The sequence below is a fragment of the Portunus trituberculatus genome, chromosome 39 (assembly GCF_017591435.1).
Source record: "Portunus trituberculatus isolate SZX2019 chromosome 39, ASM1759143v1, whole genome shotgun sequence".
Lineage (NCBI taxonomy): Eukaryota > Metazoa > Arthropoda > Malacostraca > Decapoda > Portunidae > Portunus > Portunus trituberculatus.
This window is the reverse complement of record NC_059293.1, coordinates 7,824,289-7,846,097: the sequence shown is the minus strand read 5'-3', so window position 1 is coordinate 7,846,097 and position 21,809 is coordinate 7,824,289. Positions and strand designations below refer to the sequence as shown.

Here is a 21,809-nt window from a genome sequence, read left to right as displayed (position 1 = left end):
GCCATTTTAGTTTTTTCCCATGCCCTCTCGACATTCTTTCATTCCACATACACAGATCTTCCCTATCCATTTTTCCATGCCAATCATCACTCTGTATATTGCTATCAGGTCTCCCTTTCTCTTCTGTTTTCCAGGGTCGGAAGTTGCATTCTGTTCAGTCTGTCTTCATAAGTCAAATCTCTTAAGTCAGGCACCATTTTGTTGCAGCCCTCTGTACTTTCTCTAGTTTCCTTATGTGTTTCTTTAAGTTCGAGCCCACTGTATTGTTGCATATTCAAGCCTCGGTCTTATCATTGCAGTAATTATTTTCTTCATCATTTCTTCATCTAAATATACAAACGCCACTCTTATGTTCCTCAATAAGTTCAATACTTCTCCAATTATTTTGTTTATATGTCTCTCTGGCGATAGGTCATTGGTAATTGTCACCCCAAGGTCTTTTTCTTCATGACTGGTTTTATGTCTTCATTTCCTATCTTGTACATACTCCTGATTCTTCTTTCACTCTTGCCAAACTCTAATTTCTTGCATTTTGTCGTGTTGAACTCCATTTGCCATGTACAGCTCCATTTCCATATTCTGTCCAAGTCTTCCTGGAGTAGTTCGCAATCTTTGTCACATCTCACTTTTCTTAACAATTTTGCATCGTCTGCAAATAGGCTCACATAACTGGACACCCCATCCACCATGTCATTTATGTAGACCGCGAACATTACTGGTGCCAACACTGATCCCTGTGGAACTCCACTCTCCACCAAGCCCCATTCTGATGGTCTGTCCTTAATTATTGTTCTCATTTCTCTTCCTACCAAAAGTCTTCCATCCATTTTAGTAAACTGCCATGCACTCCTCCTACCATTTCAAGTTTCCAGATCAGTCTCCGTGTGGTACCTTATCAAAGGCCTTTTTAAATCCAGATATATTCCATCAGCCCAACCATCTCTTTCCTGTATTACATCTATCACCCTCGAATAGTAACATATCAGGTTTGTCGTGCATGAACGCCTTTTTTCTAAAACCAAATTGACACTCACAAAGTATGTCATTTTTCTCCAAGAAGTCTGTCCATCTATTCTTCACCACCCTCTCACACATCTTAGCTACCACACTTGTAAGTGACACTGGTCTATAGTTCAATGGGTCTCTCTTGTTACCTGATTTATAAATTGGGACAATGTTAGCTCTTTTCCAGTCTTGGGGCACTACACCTTCCCTTAATGAGGCATCAATTACTTCACAAACTTTTTCTGCCAGTTGCTCCTGCATTCTCTTAAAATCCATCCTGATACCCCATCAGGTCCCACAGCTTTTCTCACTTCTAAACTCCCCATCATATTCTTGATCTCCTCCACAGTTACTTGAAACTCCTTCATAATCCCTTTCTGTTCCATTACCAGTGGTTTGTCAAAAGCAGTCTCCTTTGTGAATACCTTCCGAAAGCATCCATTCATAGCCTCTGCCATTTCCTGGGATCCTCACTGCATACTCCATTTACTTCTAAACTTTCAATACTTTTCTATTTTTGATGTTGTTGTTCACATGTCTGTAAAAAGCCTTGGTTGGTCTTTACATTTATCAATTATATCCTTTTCTTGTTTCTTTCTTTCTTCTCTTCTAATCAACACATATTCATTTCTTGCTCTTTTGTAACTTTCCCACTGCTTAATCCGTCTTTTCCTTCTCCACCTCTTCCATGCATCCTCTTTTCTTGTTCTAGCCTTTTCACATCTATCGTTAAACCAGTCCTGCTTTCCAACTTCTCTATGTTGTCTTATTGGTACAAATTTTTCTCACCTTCTTTGTATATTTTTATAAATTCCTTCCACTTTTCATTTGCTCCTTAGCACTCTTGAATTTCATCCAATTTGTCTCTTGAAAGAATTTCTTTAGGTTTCCAAAATCTGTCTTGGCATAATTCCATCTTCCCACTTTATATTCTTCATTTCTTCTAGATTTCTCTTCATCTATCACCTTGAACTCCAAAACTGCATGATCACTCTTTGCTAAAGGGCACTCCACCCTCATCTCCTCAATGACCATTGGCTCTGTACTAAAGACCAAGTCCAGTCTTGACGATGCTCCTCTCCTCCAAACCTAGTATCTTCTTTGACCCACTGAGTTAACACATTTTCCATTGCCAGTGTCAATAGTGTATTTCCCATGTTGTCTCTGATCCTTCCATTGACCAGTCCTCCCAACACACCTCTTTACAATTAAAATCTCCCATCATTATAGTTCGTTCACAGCCACCCAACATTTCTTCCAGACATGTTCCTGTATCACTTATCATTTCTTCATATTCCTGTACTGACCATGCATTTGTCTTAGGTGGTACGTACACCACTATGTAGTGCCTCTTTTTCCTTCATTAGTTTCTGCTCTGATCTTTAGCACTTCTGCCTTTCCCATACCTTCTTTCACTTGATCCACCTTTATATCTTTTTAACCAGCAACATCACTCCTCCTCCCATCTTACCTACTCTATTTCTTTTCCAAACATTATATTTCCTTCTCCAACCATCATCAGGTCTTCTCCTCTCTCAGTTTTGTTTCAGTAAGACCCACAATATCTGGGTTCTTGTCCCTCAAGTAATCGTTGAGTTCTAAAATCCCGATATCACTCCATTTATGTTGGAATACATTACATTCCGCTCATACATAAGTTTCTTTAGTCCTTTCTTGCTGTACTTTTCTGGGTTATGAACCACTTCCTCAGTCTCATATCCAAGATTCTCCAGAAAAACTCTTTCTTCTCCTCTTCTGTCCTCTCTTCATTTTTTTCAAAGCCTCCTTTCTCAACTCATTTAACATTTCTCTTTCCTTTTCACCGAGATCTCTTCTCAACCAAATCTTCCTTGTTGTTTCCTGCTGGGCTAGCCTCCATGACTTCTCCACCAATTCATTTACATCCTTTTGTGACTTAAGTTTGATTCTTATTGGCCTCATACCTTCTCCTGTGAACTTTCCAATTCTATGGAAGTCCTCTATTTCTTGTACTAGGTCTTTTCCCTCCTCCTGCACCACATTAATGATATTATTTATCACCTTTTTTATGTTTTTCTCTCTCTCCATTTTACTCGGTGTCTTATCCTCCTCCACACCAAATGTGTGTGTGTGTGTGTGTGTGTGTGTGTGTGTGTGTGTGTGTGTGTGTGTGTGTGTGTGTGTGTGTGTGTGTGTGTGTGTGTATTTACCTAGTTGTAAATTATAGGGTTTGAGCAGGGCTCATAGTGACCTGTCTCCATATCTACTTTTATCCATCTTTTTCTTAAATTTGTGCACACTTTCTGCAGTTACAATCTCTTTACTCAATCCATTCCAGATGTCCACCATCCTATGTGGAAAACTAAACTTTTTAATGTCCCTCAAACACTGACTTATCATGATCTTGGAGTGTCCTCTTGTTTGTATATCTTCATCATCTGTGATACCAGGTCTTGTCTGTCTAACTTTTCCATACGGTCTACTAACTTATACATCATTATTAGATCTCCTCTTTCTCACCTATTCTTCAAAGTTGGTAGTTCCATTTCCTTCAGTCTTTCTTCATTGGGAAGATCATTTATTTCTGGCACCATATTTATAGCGGTCCTTTGGATTCTTTCTAGTTTCCTGATATCCTTCTACCTGTATGGTGACCACACCACTGCTGCATTTTCTAGTCTAGGTCCTATCATAGTGGTTACGATCTTTTTTTTCTACCTGTATGGTGACCACACCACTGCTGCATATTCTGGTCTAGGTCTTATCATAGTGGTTAGATTTTTTTTATCATATATATATATATATATATATATATATATATATATATATATATATATATATATATATATATATATATATATATATATATATATATATATATATATATATATATATATATATATATATATATATATATATATATATATATATATATATATATATATATATATATATATATATATATATATATATATATATATATATATATATATATATATATATATATATATATATATATATATATATATATATATATATATATATATATATATATATATATATATATATATATATATATATATATATATATATATATATATACAGTCAACCCTCGGCAATCGCGACTTCAGCTATCGCGTTTTATTGCTATCACGCACCCATGAAAAGCTGCTAAAATTTCATTATCGCGACCTCAGATGCCTGCTATCGCGCACCAGCCATGACGTCATGAGGTATCTGAGCTCATTGGCCAAAACCGATACCAGAATTTTGGCCGATTCCGATACCGATACCGATACCACCTAATTGGTCAGATATCGATACTACTATAGATACCGATAACACCGATACCGATACTACTACTTATAGTGATTACTGCACTGGACACCAGGATGAGTTGGTGGATGGCGATCGTTATCAGATGGGAGGCTTTGTTTTGGGGGATGCTGTAAGTCCTTCTGAGAACGTTTGTGAAATAGGAGCAATTCTAGAAGCTTTTTGAAGCCATTTGCAAAGGTAAATTACTCAGTAATCAATATCTTATATCGAATATATCACTAAGTAGTAAATTCCTTTTAGGTATCGTAAGTATCGGCATAAAATAAGCCGATACCGATACCCAAAAAATGGGCCGATACAGCCGATTCCGATACCAATACTGATGCATCGGTACATCTCTAGTAAATACAATGAGCTGATGTAATTTTTTTTTATGTTATAACCTTGACATGTTTTAATTGGTACCAATGGATTATACAGTAATTTAAAAAGAAGTAAAAATGAGGGATATTAGGAGTAAAATTTGTGGTTGCGGTACCAATAACAATTTTCACCATTAGTTGTTCAATTCGGCTATCGCTGGTTATAGTGCGGCTATTTCGGCCCCAATTGGGCGCGATAGCCGAGGTTATGTATATATATATATATATATATATATATATATATATATATATATATATATATATATACACACACACATATATATGAACCAATGGAAGAAATGAGTGAACTTATGAATAAGAACTTTAAATCAGTATTTAATGAAGAGGGAGATTTCATAGAACCAAACTACCAATGACACAGAAAGGATTAAGAAGCATTGTGGTGCATAAACAGGAAATTAGAGAATTACTAGAAAAGTGGATGTAAGAAAAACAATGGAGCCAGATGGAGTATCAGGGTGGACACAGAGAATGTAGAGAACAACTGGTGGAACTAATTTGGTATGTGATCAACAGTTTTATAATGGAACGGATAGTATCAATGGAATGGAAAAGAGCAAATTTAGTCCTGATATATAAAGAAGGAAAAAGACTAGTGTTGTGGGAAAGATGTATGAAATTTTAATTAAAGAAAAATGGTTAGAATATCTGGAGGAAAATTAAATAATAAATAACTCCCAATTTGGGTTTAGAAAAGGAAGATCATGCATAACAAATTTACTAAGCTTTTATACATGAGTAATAAATGAAGTACAAGGGAGAGATGGATGGATTGACATGGTGTATTTAGATATTAAAAAGACTTTTGACAGAGAACTACATAGACAACCTCTGTGGAAAATGGAACACACTGGAAGAACATAGGGAAATATCTTAAACTGCATGATGGACTACTTAACAGAAAAGAAAATGAGGACATTGAGAAGAGATACCACATCAAGTAAGAGCACAGTTACTAGTGGCATACTAAAGGGTTCAGTGTTAGCACGAATTATGTTCCAAGTACAGTAATACTCCACTTAACGAACGTTCGTTTAACGAATTTCCGGTTTAACGTACTATATAAAGTTAGCCCAAAAATCTGCATGACGTACAACCACATCCGTTTAGCAAATTTTCTGGGTTTGAATTTGCTGGGTGAGGGGCCAAATGCGGTACTTTCATTGTAATTGGCTGATAGTTAATTAGTAATGAAATACGCGGTATTTCATTACTAATTCACTATCACTCACTGCCACAGAGTCCAGGTTATCCTCGTGGCATGAGCGTATATGAATACTAAGATATGATATCCATTACAGCAGGCAATAGAGGAGTGGAAACATAACCATCATGATGAAAGTAACACGCAGGCTAAAAGGGTCACAAGAAGAAGAAGAAGAAGAAGCGGCCGAGTGGCCGCGAATCTCCCGCTTCATCTGTGGCTCATCTCATCTCTGCTTTATTTTTTGGTATTCCATGTAAGATTTCACTTTATGCATTACAAAACAATCCTTCCTTGGGGCAAGGTTTGTAAAAAGCTAATAAAAATGTTGTTTTGTGAACATAAATGCATATATAAGACAGTAACACCACCTCCAGAGGTGGTGTTTCCAGCAACCTGGTGGTTTGTAAAAAGTTAATAGAAATGTTGTTTTGTGAACATAAATGTGAGAGAATTTGTACGTAGCTCCTCTAACTTCTGATGACTCATACGACATCATACAAGTAGTGGTACACCGGTGGCCCAATATGCTGCCAAACGTATATATAATTTTTTTTTTAACCCATGTGGTATGTTGGGGACCAGCCCAGAATGCATCCCCCCCCTATTTCCATTATTTCTTATGGGAAAATGACATCCGCTTAATGAATTTTCGCTCTACGAACAGCTTTGACACCCCCTATCCTGTTCGTTAAGCGGAGTATTACTGTATATTCTTTAAGTCACCGCCGCAATGTTGCATCTTTATCTGTCTTCTACCGCTGTTTTCATGCTGTCTGCTCTTCTGAACTTGCTAACTGCTTGCCTTCCTCCTGCGGCCTCGCTGCACAAGACTCTCTACTTCTTCTCATCCCTATTCTGTCCATCTTCCTAATGCAAGAGTTAACCAGTATCTTCACTCCTTCATTCCCTACACTGGTAAACTCTGGAACTCTCTACCTGTGTCTGTATTTCCACCTGCCTATGACTTAAACTCTTTCAAAAGAGGAGTGTCAAGACACCTCTTACGTTAACTGGACCCTCCTTTTAGATTTTTATGTTTCTCTTTCTACTTTTCTTTTAACAGGGCCTGGCAACCAGCGGGATTTTTTTTTTTCCAACACTGTGTTTGCCCTTGGCCAGTGCCCTTGTAATGTAAAAAAAAAAAAAAAAAAAATATATTAACGATGTACAAGAAGGTTTGAGTAGCTACATAAATTTGTTTGAAGACGATGCAAAACTTTTGAGAGTAATAAGGAATTTCAAGGACTGTATGGAATTGCAGAACAATATTGACAAGATCCAGGAATGGAGCCAAAAGTGAAAATTAGAGTTTAATACCAGGAAATGCTATATGATGGAAATGAGTAAAAGTACGGGTTTTCTCCCTATTTGATACTTCATTATCTGATATTTTGATTATCAGATCATTATGAATTTTGTCCACTTGCTTGTTTTCCATTGTCCAGACTAGTGTATCCGAATTTTAATCAGTCACCAGAATGTAAACGAACTAAACACGCTATGATTACCTTGCCACCCACACCGCAGCTGCCACTCATCAAAACTCATTCCCGCTAGATGTAGGGATAATTAATGAACTTTTTTTTTCTGCTTGTCTTTTGTTTGTCCTCTACAGAAGCTACCATTGCAACGGACCTGGCTATAATAATTTCTTTTTTCATTCATTATAATTAAACATGTAAATGTTTAATTTTCCTTTCTTTGGCCGCAGATAATTTTGCACTGTTGTTTTTAGTAACCTTTTGTCCAAAAGCTGGAAAGCAAACTCGAGCAACTTGTAGCATCAAGATCAAGGTCAAGATCTGCAGTATTTCATTAGTAATTCACTATCACTCAGTGCCACAGAGTCGAGGTTATCCTCATGGCATGAGCATGTATGAATACTGTCATACCTCGCCCAACACGACAGTTGCGTTCCTGAGCTCATCGTGCACGGCAAGATTCGTGTTGGGCGAATAATAGGCCCTATGGGAAAATTGAGGTTAGGTTCCCAGATCCTCCATGTTATGACCCAACAGCACAAGACACTTAAAAATGGCTTCCTGGTGGGAGGCACTCCCCACCAGCTGGTGAAACAACTCCTTAAACCATTGTCATCAGCACTAGGAAGAATAAGTGACGTCCACTTGAAGAACTCCAGTGATCTCATAGAAAAGGTGAAAAGCGTGAATATACGTAACAAGAAATTAGTCAGTTTTGATGTGACGTCTCTTTTCATCAACATCCTGGTAGATGGAGCACTAAAAGCATTGATTGCAGTGTTGAATAAGTTGAGTGATGATCAGTTACCAGTGTGCAAATCAGATTATGTGAAACTAGTGAAGTTGTGTGTTAAATTTGGATTATTTTCTTTCAACAACTTAGAGTACTGACAACACGAGGGGCTTGCGATGGGGTGCCTACTAAGTGCAGTGATGGCCTTCCTTTTCAAGGAAATGTTGGAGAGTGATCATTATTTACGTATGCTTTTGACAACTACAAAGTGGTACAGAAGTATCCCCTTTAGCCCAGAAATTCCCGTGAAAAGCCCACATGGTATATAAAAAAAAAAAAAAGATGCGTTGGCAACGTGTTAGTGATCATGGATGTGAAAACAAGAGTTAACAACCTCAAGGAAAAACTTAATGAAGTCCACCCTAGAATCCAGTTCACAGTGGAGGAAGAGAATGATGGAAATTTACTGTTCTTAGATGTGCGAATTATAAGATCAGGCAACAGTGTGTCTTTCAAAGTTTACAGAAAACAAAACAAACAAAGACAACTATGTGCATTACCTCAGTGCCCATGACATGAGAACAAAGAGATGTATAGTAATTGGGTTTTTATGCGAATAAAGAGTGTGCAGTGATAAGTAATTAAATGAGGAGAAAAGCCACATCAAGGAAATGTTCATAAAGTTGGGTTACCTAAAGGGTCTCCAAGTGAAATTAAAAGAAAAAGCAAGAAAGATATTTGAAAGAAATAGTGGTGAGAAACCCAGGAACAAATACTTGGTTATCCCAGTGTCAGATCTAGCACAGGCCCTGGGTGCAGCTCTCCACCAAACTGGGTATGCAGTGGTGAGCACAAGAGGACAGCGGATAGAAGTGCTGGAACCAAAGCGAAAGAAATATAGCCCCCGACAGCTTGGTGTATCAGATACTCTGCAGTGGTTCCGACTTTAGTTATTTTGGTGAAACAAGCAGAGGACTGGACACCAGAGTTATGGAGCACCGTGCTGACGTGAGACAACACCCAGAGTTAAGGAGCACTGTGCTGACGTGAGACACCACCGAGCTTCCAGCGCACTGGTTGACCACATAGATAGAACAGGACACCTGCCAAATTAGAACAAGGCAAAAATACTAAAAGACGGCCTTGATAAAAAGAAAAAGGAAAGTGCTAGAGGCCATGTACATCTCTACCAAAGAAAAAGTAAAAAAAGAATGGGCGACATTGTATGGGCACCAGCAGCAGCCATGTGCAGTGCCTGGATGAATGGAGGCAAGAACCAGCCAATCAGCATGCCTAGGGAAGCAGTTGAGCCAGCACGTGAACCAGTCAATCAGCGAGCCCAGGGAAGCAGTTGAGCCAGTGTGTGAACCAGCTAATCAGCAGGCAGTGTAGCTCCCATCATACTGCATATCCTCATGAGCCCTATAAAAAAAGGGCCGTGCCAGAGCTCCCTCAGTTCCCCTGAAAAAGCATACAGCAAAACTAGTTTGGAATAAACTCACCTCCCTGTACCTGTGTTTCTTTTCACCTCCTCTTCTAACTTGTCTGAATGTCTGAACATTTCCCTGGAATGATTACTGTTTCCATGTCAGAGACCCATCTCTGTGTGAACACATAAAAGAGGTGATAGAGTCTGGTATGGAGGCATATATTCCTCATTCTTTTTCTCAACCTAAGCCTTCTAAACCTTGATCTAGCACAACTTGTTCTTGTGCTGTACATAATAAATAGGTTGCCCACAAAAGGTACTTGAGTCCTCATCTCCTGAATCTCATGCACTTTATATTTCTGCCCAGAATCATACCAAATCTGTTCTTCAACTTGCTAAATACTTCATAAATAGAAAATGTCAAAATCTTTCAAACTCCAACTCCCCTCGTGACTTTTGGCATCTGGCCAAAAATATCTTAAATAACTTTACTTCTTTATCTTTCTCTCTTTTATCTCATCTTGATGGCACCACTGCCATCTCATCTGTCTCTAAAGCTGAACTCTTCTCTCAAATCTTTGCTAACAACTCCATCTTGGATGATTCTGGGCTTGTCCCTCCCTCTCCTCATCCCTCTAACTATTTCATACCTAAAATTAAAGTTCTTCGTAATGATGTTTTCCATGCCCTCACTGGCCTAAACCCTTGGAAGGCTTATGGACCTGATGAAGTTCCCCTATTGCTCTCAAAAACTGCTTCCATGCTTGCACCTTGACTGATCAAACTCTTCCAACTATGTCTATTGACTTCTACCTTTCCTTCTTACTGGAAGTTTCCCTACATTCAGCCTGTTCCTAAAAAGGGTGACCATTCCAGTCCCTAAAGCTACCATCCTATAGCTTTAATCTCTTGCTTATCTAAAGTTTTTTAATCTATCCTCAATAGGAAGATTATCAAACATCTGTCACTTCACAATTTTCTATCTGATCGCCATTATGGCTTCCGTCAAGATCGCTCTACTGGTGATCTCCTGGCTTTCCTTACTGAGTTTCCTGGTCATCCTCTTTTAGAGATTTCAGTGAAACTTTTGCTGTTGCATTAGACATATCAAAAACTTTTGATAGAATCTGGCACAAAGCTTTAATTTCCAAACTGCCCTCCTACGGTTTCTCTCCTCTCTGTAACTTCGTCTCGTTTCCTTTCCGACCATTCTGTTGCAGCCATGGTAGATGGCCACTGTTCTTCTCCTAAATCTATAAATAGTAGTGTTCCTCAGGGTTCTGTCCTGTCACCTACTATTTTTCTATTATTCATTAATGATCTCATGTTCTTTCAGAGATGAGCAACAGATCATGCAGGGACACCACAGAACACCTGACTTCTGATCTTTGTAAGATTTCTGATTGGAGCAGAGAAAACTTGGTAGTGTTCAATGCTTCAAAAACTCAATTCCTCCATCTATCAATGTGACACAACCTTCCAGAAAACTATCCCTCCTTCTTCAATGTCACTTTACTGTCTCCCTTTCCTACACTGAATACCCTCAATCTGTCCTTTACTCATAATCTTAACTGGAAACTCTACATCTCATCTCTTGCTAAAACAGCTTCTATGAAGTTAGGCATTCTGTGGCGTCTCCACCAGTTTTTCTTGCCCCTCAAATAGCTAACTCTGTACAAGGACCTTATCCATCCTTGTATGGAGTACTCTTTGCATGTTTGGGAGAGGTTCCACTAATGCATTTTTATTAGATAGGGTGGAATCAAATGCTTTTCATCTCATTGACTTCCCTCCACTGACTGACTGTCTTCAGCCTATTTCTCACCGCCGAAATGATGCATCCCTTTCTATCTTTTATCACTATTTTAATGCTAACTTCTCTACTGATCTTGCTAACTGCAGGCCTCCTCTCCTCCTGCAGCCTCACTGCACAAAGCTTTCTTGTTCCTCTCATCCCTATTCTGTCCAACTCTCTAATACAAGAGTTAACTAATACTCTCAATCATTCATACCAATTTATGCCTTTAAGGACGTTATTTCTGAAAAAAGTAGAGAGCTAAATGACGAACATTCCTTCTTGACGTGAGACCAGTGCTGCCAGGTCAAGTTGCTAACTTTACCCTAAATTCATTCTTAACATCACCCTGTTTACTTTAATAGTCCATCAGACTACACTCTAAAAGAAAAGAAACTAACTATGTAGCATACTATGCAGCAACAGTGAATGCTGACTCGCTGAGGTTGTGTGAGAAATGTTTCTGTGTGATTCAGTAACATTTCTCACTGTATGCATGTAATGTGTGTGACACTGCCTGTGACCTACCCCAATCTCTTACAAGATATTTTAGGGTGTGATTAGTAAGGCATCACAAAGCCTATCTATAATAAAAGTTATATGTACTATTTCCCTCCAATGCCTAAGTTGTGTATGGGAAAAATTGAAAAAAATGTCGCACACATTACACTCAAAGTACCTTCACTTCAGAACCATGCCACACTCTGACTATATAGTTTAATGTGAACAAAAAAGCTATAATTGAAGTAAGAAATAGTTGTAATTTTCATAAAATCAACCCCAATTTTCCAAACACATGCTTACTTAGTTAAAACAGTGTTAATCACAAATTTTAGTACAAAATATTCGGTGACATGCTGCCACATTATTAAATGCCACATTCTTAATAGACCATTTTTACCCAAATTGTCCATATTTGTAAAATTGAAGAGTTAAAGCTTCAATTTGGTATATAACACACTTATATTTGATGATTTCTGAAATTCACACTAAAGGTTGATGTTTTCATGGAATGACCCTATATCCTCTATTTGTCATTTTTCATTTATATACATTCATATAAAATTTTTGGTTTCTCTTCACATCTCTTCATTACATCCTTTTCAAAATTTCTGTCCACCTCTTTTATCATTCTATTATATTTGTTTCGTGCCTCTTTATACTGCTTCCTATTTACTTAATTTCACTACTTCCTCAATTTTTTTCAAGCTGTTTCTTTACACTTTTTAGCTTTTGCACATATAACATTTTACCATACGTGTTTGCTCTCTTTTACTCTGTATTTGGGAACATATCTCTTCACTTCTTCATTATACTTGTCAAAGAATATTTCATACTTCTCTTGGATTGTCTTGCCTTGCATGGTTTCTTTCCAATCAATACTACCAAAGTAATTTATTAATCCTTCAAAATTTGTCTTGGCATGATTCAATCTTTTTTGTTTGTGTCCCTCATTAACTTTCAAAATTTCCTGATCCTCTGAATCAATTTCTAGGACCATACAATCACTTTTTCCCATTGGGTTGTGATATTTGATGGTTGGACAAGGCTCCAGTTTTTGTGAATACCAAATCCAGCATAGATGGTTCTTCTTCCCCTTTATATCTTGTATAGTCCTTCACCCATTGGTCCAACATTTTTACCATTGCCAGTTGTAACATTTTCTCCCCCAACATACAGCAAGACTGTTTGCATCCATTTCTTCCCAATTTACATGTTTGAAGTTTAGATCTCCCACAAGTAGCACTCTTTTGTCCTTCCACAATATATTGTCCAGGCAATTTAGCACTTCCCTTTGCATTTATGTACATCAAGCCTTCATGTGCAGTGGAGACTCAACACTCTAACTTAATTAGTTCAAGGCTCAAAAAGTTCAACTATTGATACCTATAAATCAGGTAATTTGTTCTAATCTTAGCAAAACCTCAGCTTTATAAAAATTTCAGTGTAATTTTTCTTTTATTATTTTAATTTGTACATACTGTCAGTGAAGGATGGTGATGGATAATGTAGAAGAGGGGAGAAGGGTGGGGAGGAGGAGGGTGGCTGGGGGAGGAGGAGGGTGGCTGGGGAACGAGTCACCATCCATGAAAACGTCTGGTGTGATTCCTGTGAACCCACAAGTGGAGGAATGTTTTTTTTTTTGTTTTTTTTTTTTTTTTTCCGGTAAGGCCTATAGCACCTGTAGGCACACTTGAAGAGTGTATAGAAAGCGCTGTTCAGCTTCCGCCCATTCATGGCGCAGGCAATTTTGTTTATAGTGTTACCCATATTAGGGCCCATATCACCACCCAAGCTCATCTTGAGTGTAACCACCTAGAACCTGGGTATCATGGTGATATGTAGGTAACTTCAAACCACTCCACAAATGGCAAAGTGTTTTAAGGCTGTACGTGGTGGGATTCAAACCTACACGTGGATGTCTGCTCAATCCCACGCTCAACACCTTATCCACTATACCACCGCCTCCTTATGTGGCTCATTAACACTTGTACAGGGTGGGGCAAATCAAATGCCCGAGTTTTGATAGGCTATTAGGAAAAGTAAAACAATACTTACAGAATTATTTGTTGTTTTATTTGAATCAGTATACAATGCCGTTTGTGTGATCACTTTTTGAAGATGGCATCAGGAAGATGGTGGCCATTTGTAGCGATGCACTGTTGAAGGCGCTGTCTGAAGTTTTCGCCTGCTCTTCGGCACATCTCAAGGGGTATTGCAGCGATTTCCTCCCGAATTCGCATCTTCAATTCTTCCAAATTATGTGGCCGACTTCTGAACACTTTCTCCTTGAGATATCCCCACAGGAAAAAGTCGCAAATGCTCAAATCAGGTGAGCGTGGGGGCCACTCGACATCACCCCTCCGAGAGACGAGGCGTGCCGGGAACATGTCGCAATTTGACCATTGCAACTTGAGCAGTGTGGGCTGTTGCTCCATCTTGTTGGAACCAGATGTCTCCCAGATTTGTTTCCTCACTTAACTGCTCAAGTGCATCGCTACAGATGGCCACCATCTTCCTGATGCCATCTTCAAAATGTGATCACACAAACGGCATTGTATGCTGATTCGAATAAAACAACAAATAATTCTGTAAGTATTGTTTTACTTTTCCTAATAGCCTATCAAAACTCGGGCATTTGATTTGCCCCACCCTATACTTTCACTAGATTCCTTATTTTCACCACCAACAAGCCTCTTTGGTGCTATTGTAAGTTTCAAGATTAAAAACTATTGATAGAATGCAGAATGTTGTTTTCTCAAGACCGCAGCAAGACTAGTGATGCGCACCGGTATCTGGTATACCGGAATACTGACATTTTTTACTGGTAATACTGGTATCAGAACAGGACAATGGCAGCGGCTGGAAGGGAGAGGACAGAGCTTTGTTTACAACCATGTGTGCAACCATTCTATTACCAGATACTTTTATAACTAATAAGCCTTTGGTGTTAAAGTAAGTTTCTAAATGAAAAACTATAGACAGTACGCATATGAATGTTATTCTAAAGACCGCAGCAGCACAACTAGTGAAGGGGAGAGGGAGAGGCAAAGGATCCTTTGTTTACAACCATGTGTGTGGATGTTCGACAATCAGGAATTTTTCAATATTAAATTGAACTTTGCGTTCGAGTATTGAAAAGTCTGACTATTAAGACGTTCGAGTATTGAGTCTCCACTGTATTAGCCTTCAGTGGCAAATATGTTACCATGATACTCCTTTTTCCCTCCCACTTTTCCTAATTGTTATGTTTAAAACCTCAACCAGCCCATCTCCATACTGTACCTCCTCCACGTATATAATATATCCTCTTGAGTCCAAGGAGGTTAGATTATGAGGAGGCGGCATGATGTCACAAAAGTGAAGGCAGCACGCTATTGGTCTGCTGCTGCCCCTACCCTCCTTATAAAATATTGCTGACGGCCCATTGAAAATACATGGGAACGCCTGAGTTACGCTCCTTATTTTCCGTCTTATGTCCATGTTTTGAGGCTGCCTACCATACATGTGACCTTATTACACTCACAATAGTCGTGGCATACTGTGCCACGAAGTTTTAAAAGGTAAATCATGCATAAAAACGAGATAATACAGTGTTTTCCAGCTTTGGTGGACTTGAGTGAGAGATGGGAAGGTGTCTTTGAGGCAAACGTATGACTAAAAAAGGTCATGTACACATGTGAATGTACATGTGCATGTAAATGTAAACATGTACATATACATGTGCATTTAAAGGAAGGATAAATACACTGTATATCAAGTGAAACTTGGCCTAAAGGTTGATTTTTCTTGGTACAGCAATTACTTAACAAGTCAAAATTCTCTCTCTCTCTCTCTCTCTCTCTAAGAGATATACATAAATTAATATTTTTCTCTCTCTCTCTCTAGCTTTTATTTAGAATGATGTGTGATTTCACGTCACTGTGCGTTGGAAAGGCAACATCACTGAAATTTTATTTCACTATTTGTTCCTTGCCATGCATTAAACGAGAAAAGTAATCTTTTTGCGATAATTTCTCCCGGAAACGTCCTGCTGTATTTCTTTCAATATTGTAGCTATTTTGGACTAACACTGTTAATAATAGGTTTACATGACATATTTAGGAAACTATAATGTGGTTTACATAAGTTAAACTATCAGTTCTTTCTTAGTTTTCCTCTTATAATGAAAAAGAAAGCGGCAATTTCCCATTGCTTAACACGGGAGAGGGGAATGTTTTGGGTGTAGGTTACGATTGTAAGCTCCGCCCACTGGCTTCACTTTTTTAGTACAGCAGGATAGGCGCTCGGCCTCTCGTTTAATAAAAACCTCCTTGCTCGAATCATTATCAATACTCTTCCTCCTGCTTTTCCCCTTCTGTCTCTCCTCCAAAGATTATATCCCTGCTCTTTAAAATTCACTTCGACATCTTCACTTAACTTTGTTTCTGTTATACATACCATGTCAGGTTCTTTTTCCAATATATAATCTCTCACTTTGAACCTTCCAGAAATAAATCCATTGATGTTTGTATACATGACTCTTAATGCTTTTGTATCACCTTTTTCGAATACACAACTTCCTCAGTGTCATGTCTATCACTCTCCAGTAAATTTCTTCTTGTTTTCTGTCCTTCTCTCATTTTTTGTTTCCTTAACTTCACTTTTCATTTTTTCTTTTTCCTTTTCTTACTGATTCATATCTCACCTTATCCAAACATTGCTGTATTCTGTCTTACCAGCCAGCTTTCCAGTCCTCACTAATATTTCTTCTATCCCTACTTGTGACCACATTTTAACTTTTAGTGGTCTTTTAGTCACTACTATATTTACCAAGCCTGTATATTTTTTCTACTTCTTTTTCAATACTCTGTTCTTCATAATGGACTGCTGAGATAATCTGCTTGACCATTTCTTTCTCCTCCTTGTCTTTCATAAATTTCACTGGGTTCTTTTTCTTGTAGTCCATATATAACCCTACTTTCACTAACTCTTCCTTTTCTTTGATCACTTGTATTAGTGTGCCCTTCATTTTCTCTCTTATTCGTTGCTTAATTACTTCTGCAAAATTCACTTCTTGTTTTTTTTTCCCAGATCTTCTTCCATTCTCCCAATTTTGCTCCACTCATCCCTTTCCTGTCCCAACATTAGTGTCTAGCTTTTCCTCTAGTCCTTGTAATACTTCATAGTTCTCACATTTGCCCTTAAGGGTTCTGTTTTCCCTTTTTATTTCATCCAGTTTTCATGTCATTATTCATTTTAAGTTTTTCTAGTTTTTTCACACTTCTTCAATTCTTTGTTTTCTGCAATTAGCTGATCCCATTTCTCAAATACCACAGTGATCATCTCCCTCAGACACTAATTTCTTTTTCCACTGTGATTATATTTGTTTTTTGCTCCTTAAAGCTGGAAAATTCCCTTTCACTACTCCAACCTCCCAGCTCTTGTAGTCCCAAAGGTGTTTTTATCATCTATGTCTCCCTGGGTCTGGCTTTCCTGTTTTCATTGGTGGCAGAGCCATCTATATTCTCCTCCCTTTTCATACTCTTTCGGACTCAACGCGAGCAAATTCGAAATATCCAAGAAAAACAAGCTCACTTACCTAGCTCCCTCTCCCCCTGCAATACATCAACAGGTCTCCTGGGCTTCGTAGCTGGCAGTATACCAGAGCTACTGTTTACACGTCTGTCTTGTATAATGTCGTCACCATGTGTATGTGCATGCATGCATCATTTATGTGATACCTATTCATGCAACACATAACAGACCATATCAACTGTTAGTGGTAACAGTGTAACAACCCAAACAATAGATAATGCTACATGAAGCATTTTGAACCATGCTTGGATTCATTATTTATCTCGAACATGTAACTTTTGTGTATTACTGCTACCTGGCAGTTTCGTTCCTACTTGAGGTGGAAGGAACCTGAACGCTGGTCTGTTATTGCCCAGCTGCCTTCCATACCAGCTACATTTACATTCTGGTCAGCTACCAAGCCAGGATCTGCCCTCTCACCAGGTATCATACTTTAGAAATATCTGTGCATTCTTAAGATGTGTTAATGTAAAAATGTGACTGTAAAATAAACTAACATTTAGGTTTGTTTCACCAGAGAGGAAGAAGTGTGGGGAGGAAACCTATAGTACCAAGCATATGGTCTGAGTTAGGTGTTAGGGTAGGGGTTTCATTCATTGTTGAGGTCAATTTGATCCTCCTTGGGTAAACCCAGATTATATTGGGATAGGTGCACCAGGTTGGGTGTCACCCAGTAGGGTCAATAAAGTTAGTGGTTTATTGAGGTATGTGAATGAGTTGTAGGGTGCCGTGGCATATCAACCACAGTTGTTTTGTGTGAAGAGATCAAGTGTAACAATAATCAGCAAGTGTTTGTGTATGTGCTCCTGGTCCCAGGATTATGTTGTGTTCCATCTGCTCATACCCACATTGAGTCTCCGATTTGTCTGTGACCGCTTACACAGCTAAGCTACCATTCCTGTAGTTGGTTAAACTGCTACAACAGGTGTGCAAAATATGGGAAAAAAAAAAAAAAAAAACTCAAGTAATTGGAATTTTTGGATAATTAAAATTGGCCTTCACCCAATTAGTTCAACTTATGTTGGGGTTACTACATACATATAGGTTAAGTGGCACTGGATTAGATAACTCTATAAAAGATAAATTGGTGTAAAAGCAAGGAAAACTAAAGTCTGTATATAATAAAGTATAATAGTTATTTAGAGAGAATGTTTTCTTAGTATGTCAAAAGTCTATGGGAGAGTCTTGATATAGTACAGAGATGTAGAAGTGACTGAGCAGAATGATAATGAGAAAAAGAGGAAGATGTAGGAAAGAATAAAGTGTGTGGATCAAATGTTTCCAATCAAAATAATACAAGTATCTGGAAATAAAGATGAGAAACTATATGGTGGCTTGTTAGACATGGCACATTTAAGGCTGTGCATGACAAAGCATGGATAGTAACATGCAAAATAAGTTTCTACTTAGTATTATCAGAATTTCATAATTTTTAATGGATAGGTCACTTCAAGATTCTTCAGTCCACTTTTTGGCAATGATCAATCTTTCAACCCACAGCTTGAAACATATATAAAGAAATTGGGAGATGTCTTCTCAATCTACCAATCAGAGTTTTATAAAAAATCTCACTGTCTTGGATTTTCATATCATTATGGTTGAGAGCCCTGAATGTTCAGAATATAATCAAGAAAAAGGTGTCCTGTAGAATACAGATTGAATGTGGTACAGGTACTACTACATACATGTTGGAGTTGTATTAAATTTGTACGTATGTTAGAGAAAACAGGTAATACACAAAAGACAGATTATGTTTTTTTTATACCTCAGCCAAGATGTTGATGTCCACAAGCAGCACCTCAGCATCTTGCAGGGCAGTTATTTCTTCATCATAAACTTTCTTATTATATTTTTCTTCAACAGTACCTGATGAAAAAAAAAAAAAAAATAGACATTAGTATTTCTTCAAGTGGACAAACTATATATATTCACTAAGAGAATGTGGAGATCTTATGACAGTTTCCTTGCAGTGCTTTCAATTTCATGAAAAAACTTGCCATGCAATCTTATAGAAATCATATCTGGTGATGGTCAGTGTTCTCTCCTTCCTAAATAATTCAGTAGCTTCAGTTCATGGTCTACATTATTGGTTCTAACTTTAACTAAAAGAAAATTTAAGTGTTATATTCATGTAATTATTTCTATGGAAGTCTGGAAGAAAATGGCAACATAAAAGATAAAACCAGAAAAGAAATCTAAATAGAAATTGGAGGAGATGCAATCAGAATATTTTCTGTGACTTACTGATACATCATAGTTTTTTTATATTTTTTATGTAGGTTGACACGACCTCAGATACTGTCACAGAATTAGTAACTAGGCAGTAATTTCCAGCAGTAATGGACTTCCAATAACAAAATATGGCTTCCTTAGATATATTTTGATGTGGTAAGAATGATGGACAAATTGAGAAAAAAAGAAACAAAAACTCTTTGGCATTCCAGTAAACTTTCAAAGTTTTGCAAATTGAACAACAACCATGCAACAGCAGCGAAGGAGCTTTAAAAACTAAATAATGTTGCAGCACCTGTAGAGTTTTACCCCTAAAATCAAAATAAAGTAATATTCCCATCAGTTCCCACCAGATGGGATTGAGACAAAATAAGGCATTTCTCACTTCACTTTTACCATAATTATCAACATGTCAATTCTCTCTCTCTCTCTCTCTCTCTCTCTCTCTCTCTCCAATCAGTATGCTGAATCTATATCAGTAGTTAATTTCTTTAATTTCTGCTTCCTCAAGATTTATGAATATGATGGAGATGCAATTATATAAAGCAAATTATGAAAGCAGATCAACGTTCACAAGAAAAGAAAATAATAATCCTTGGAAAATAAATTCTAATAATGTAATTTGAAAGCTTTTTTTTTCTAACCTAACCAACAAGTAATAAATTTATGGAATCAAATTTTATAATCTATAATGAAGAAATTGTCTTTTATGTTTTTCAGTTTAAGAACTGATCTCTAGATGTGGTCTTTTTGGCTGGGATAAAATAAAAGGTATTGGTTGTTTTGCCACAGAAGTTAGTGAAATGAAAATGTTATGTAATAAACCTAACTTACTATGATTGGCCAATTTGATGCTACAATTTTGAGATCTCAAATAATAGTTTCGTTAGAAGACTGCAAATAAGGGTTCAAATTTGAGACCTGCACTCCTTAATTAAGTACATCATATTAGCAAAGTCTAAGCTTCCAATTTTATTACGTCAGCAGTAATATTTCAGTAAGCAACATCTTACACATCTTAAATGATTGGTTTATTGTATAAAAGTGTCATTTCATGTTTTATGTATTTAAAATGATTTTTAAGCTACATCGGCAGTTTTTGAGATGACAGCCATCTCGAGTTGTTCAGTATTCAATAGGATTCACACCTTTATCGTAAGAGAGAGAGAGAGAGAGAGAGAGAGCAAAGTAAATAGCGAAATTCCTGAGAAGTCACCAATGCATGTTATATAAGACCCTTGTACTGTTATTAAAGAGTGACAGCTTCTCAATATAGCTGAACAATGATGCCATACCTTTGTGCTGGACTTCTATTATGTTCACATCGGGCAGCTTCTCTTGGACAAGTTTAGCCAGTCGTGGGATTACCGAGAACACATAAACTGTTCTTGTGGTTGCCATCCTCGTATCTGGTAGTTATGGGCTATATAGATAGGAACCGGTCTTATTATCTCATTACCTTGGGGAGTATACCCAAACAGCTGAAGTACCGCTTTTAGTATCTCATGACCTTGGGGAGTATTTCCAATCAGCTGTTGATGGCACTATTCCCAAGAAACCGTCCCGTGTGGCGTGCGCTCGCCTCGATTCCCGGCTCCTCCTTCGCAGCTCCTCCACCCAGCTGATTTGACGTCATATAAAGTAGTTATATGGTATATAATTTTGTTTTTGCGCAGGGGATCCTTGAGACATGTCATGTATTTTAAGGGTTAGGCAAGGGTAAAAAGGTTGAGAAACGCTGCCTTATTAGTTACCATACTCTCTCTCTCTCTCTTTATTCGTTTTCATATTATCTCTTTCTCTCTCGTTGACCAATAGCGTGGGTGGAATCCACAAAACTTTAATGACGAGTTACCGTCATGCGAGCGTACCCTTACCGAAAATGGTATCCACGAAAGCATCGAATATTGGTGGGGCGTCGTTGCTAACTAACTACGCGCATCGCTAATAACTACACCTTTCGAGATCGGCGAGATGTAGTAAAGGCATCGCTATCTCTTATGTAAATATTTACAAGCACAATGTATATATATATATATATATATATATATATATATATATATATATATATATATATATATATATATATATATATATATATATATATATATATATATATATATATATATATATATATATATATATATA

At 37.6% G+C, this 21,809-nt stretch overlaps 1 protein-coding gene across 1 annotated transcript in view; it reads right to left on the bottom strand.

Moving 5' to 3' along the window:
- LOC123515668 (glyoxylate/hydroxypyruvate reductase A-like) overlaps window positions 1-21,279 on the bottom strand; it is a 79,144-nt gene extending 57,865 nt beyond the window's left edge. Inside the window, exons 1-2 of the mRNA XM_045274490.1 lie at window positions 20,957-21,279; window positions 19,195-19,295 (exon numbers count right to left, since the gene is read on the bottom strand). Of these exons, the coding sequence (XP_045130425.1) occupies window positions 19,195-19,295; window positions 20,957-21,062 (207 nt within the window). The 5' untranslated portion in view covers window positions 21,063-21,279. The remainder of the gene's footprint in view (window positions 1-19,194; window positions 19,296-20,956) is intronic.
- Window positions 21,280-21,809: the final 530 nt, after the last annotated feature.